General features: G+C 38.5%; 1 protein-coding gene across 1 annotated transcript; it reads right to left on the bottom strand.

The window, feature by feature from the left end:
* Positions 1-268: 268 nt before the first annotated feature.
* LOC140004728 (uncharacterized) lies at positions 269-2608 on the bottom strand. The gene is made up of 2 exons (XM_072044870.1): positions 1979-2608; positions 269-298 (listed from the first exon to the last, which is right to left on the bottom strand). The coding sequence occupies exons 1-2, from the start codon at positions 2606-2608 to the stop codon at positions 269-271; spliced, it is 660 nt and encodes a 219-aa protein (XP_071900971.1).
* Positions 2609-2991: the final 383 nt, after the last annotated feature.

Raw genomic sequence — 2991 nt, 5'->3', positions numbered from 1 at the left:
ATTTACTATAAACCACAACTCGATATCAATAGATTGTAAGAAGATAATCATCTTTTCCTTCCAACTCACATAATTTGATCCATTGAACATTGGGGGTCTAGTGACAGATTGCCCTTCAAAGAACATGGCATTATTGGTTGTCATTTTTACTCCAAAGCTAATTGAACTTAATCTCTAGGAGACCAAGTTTTGATACCAATTGTAAGGATCGAAAACAACCTAAGAGGGGGGTGAATTAGGTAGTTTCAAAAACTGGCCAAGCTATGAGTCACCCTTTTTGAGTACTTGCCATCTTTTTCTAAAAGACCACACAATAGAGCAATTGATGAGAAAGCACAAGTGCTTGTGAGTAGAAGAGATGAGAAATTAATAAATCAAGACAGTAAGTAAAAGAGATTGAGTATCAAACCAAATATCCAACTCCTCTAGAGTTTGAATATCACTTTATAGAGCAAGATTCTTCAAGTTGATCAACTTACAACCAATCTCTTGTGTACGATGGAAGGCTCACTTCCTCCTTGCCACAAGCCGCACTTGGTCAAGTAGGGAAGTTTTACTATCAGTCGGATAACCTTCACAAAACTACACTATTGAAGTAATTGAATCACACTAGAAAAGCTTATCAAAAATTACACAATTAAGAGTACAAATCCTCTTTGAAGAGTATTTTACCACTAAAATCACTCTTAATCTGATGTAGTCTCAATGTGCAAAATTGCCTGGAAGTGGTTGACTTTGTCATATTTATATGGAACCAAAAAGTTCCTCAATTAATGCTTCCAACGGACAGAAGGCAGCTGAAGAGTCAACTAGCAGTTGGTAGTGTCAGACGTTCGGTAAACCACTTTCTTGTGTCCGATCGTAGGCAGTGAACTCAAGAATTTTTCTTAAATTATTTCGAACGTTCGGTACATTCAATGTATGCATCTGAGGGTAGGGGTGAAATTGAGAATTCTTCTTCAATTCTTTTCGAGCGTCCGATGCTTCCAAAGTTTTGCGTCTGAAGTGTCGCAATGTTTGTCAGACGTCCGGTGCTCTGATTATGTGCATCCGATCAAGGTCAGTGAACTTAGAAAGAATGACTCAATATCTTCGGATGTCCGAGGGTGAAATTCTTCATGCGTCCGAAGTTGCGCAAAGGTTGTCGGACGTCCGATCCAGTCTTCTTGTGCGTCCGACAGTAGCTTCAACTTTTTTTGTGCTTAATCTTTGACCCTGTTTTGCTTCATTTCTGAAATGTCTATTTAGAGAACATTAGTATCATCCATTTATTTTGTAATGATCAGAAGTTGCGGATTGAGATAAACACATATAACACAAGAAAACTAAGATTTAAGGTTCATGTACCTCTCTTATATGAAGCTTGAAGCTCCAAAACAAACCACCAACAGCTAAGTTCTAGGCTTGAAACACACTCTAGGGTTGAAGGTAAATCACTCACCAACTCAAACTCTTTCTCTTATGATTTTTTTTTTCAATATCAAACTAAGGTTGTAATAGCAAGAAGATGGAGTTTTCTTCCTTCCTTGAGAAGCTTCAAGATGGCCGGCCAACATGAACAAAAATGGAGCCAAGTTTCGTTTAAATTTTCTCTAATCCTTTGGTCAAACATGATGTGTGGTTAGAGTTTTACCACTTGTCCCAATCTTGGCCCTTTCTTCCCTTAATCTTTGACTAATGATGTTTCTACCCTCCAAATGTACCAATACCTATTTAACACTTCTAAACCATCATATAAGGTCTCTACCACAAATAAATGAATACTTGGCCAAATATATCTAATGAACTAAATAAATAAAAATTGCCAAGTCTAGGAAATGTTACCATTCAAGTAAGAACAATAAAATGCAATGTAAGGGAAGTGGTATGAGTGATCTAGTTCTAGGATAATGCAAGTAATTTGTGGTAGAATTTTATTCCTAAGTGAGGGTTCTCACACTCTCTTCCCCTTAACGAATTTCGTTCTCGAAATTCTCACCTTGATCAATAAATAGCTCAAGATAATTGAACGGATGTCCTCTTCCACTTCCCAAGCAGCTTCTTCTACTTCATAATTTCTCCACAAAACATTTACCAAGGGTATTTGTTTAGTCCTTAATTTCTTTACTTTTCTATCTAAGATCCGTACTGGCCTATCTTCATAAGTCAGAGATTCGTCAATGTTAATTTCCTCTGGGTTCAGTACATGGTTGGGGTCTGGATGATACTTTTTCAACATAGAAACGTGAAACACGTCATGGATCCTGGATAGACTTGCTGGTAACTCCAATCGGTATGCCACATTCCCTACTCGTTGAAGAATTTCGAAAGTTTCTGCATATCTTGGTTGAAGCTTCTTTCCTTTTCCAGCCATGAGACTTCGAAGTGGTGTGACCTTTAGGAATATCTTGTCTCCAACTTCAAACTCCAAATTTTTTCGCCGATTATTGGCGTAGCTTTTCTGTCGACTTTGCGCTGTCTGAAGTCTCTGACATATCACTTTCACCTTCTCATACGCATCCTCGATCCAGGGTACTGCGGTTGGATCTAAAACCCTTTTTTCCCCTACTTCATCCCAGTATATTGGTGATTGGCACTTTCTTCCATAGAGAGCTTCATACGGTGCCATTTGTATGGAGGAGTGATAACTATTATTGCACGCAAATTCGACTAACGCCATATACTGTCCTCAACTTCCACCAAAATCCAAAATACATGTCCTGAAGTGTTTGAATGGTTCTTTCTGACTGCCCATCAGTTTGGGGATGGTAAGTAGTAATAAAGTTCAACTTGGTCCCCAAGACTCCTTGTAATTGTTGCCGAAAACGAGACACAAACTGCGGATCTTTGTTAGAAACAATGCTTATTGGGATCCCATGTAATCTCACTATCTCGTCCACGTACAATTGGGCCAATTTCTCCAAGGAGTATCGCATATTTATAGGCAAAAAATGAGCAGACTTGGTTAACCTGTCTGCTATTACCCAAACGGCGTCGTAACCTTTCTGGGTA

Source organism: Coffea arabica, chromosome 4c (assembly GCF_036785885.1).
Source record: "Coffea arabica cultivar ET-39 chromosome 4c, Coffea Arabica ET-39 HiFi, whole genome shotgun sequence".
NCBI lineage: Eukaryota > Viridiplantae > Streptophyta > Magnoliopsida > Gentianales > Rubiaceae > Coffea > Coffea arabica.
This window is presented reverse-complemented; position numbering and strand designations above follow the sequence as displayed.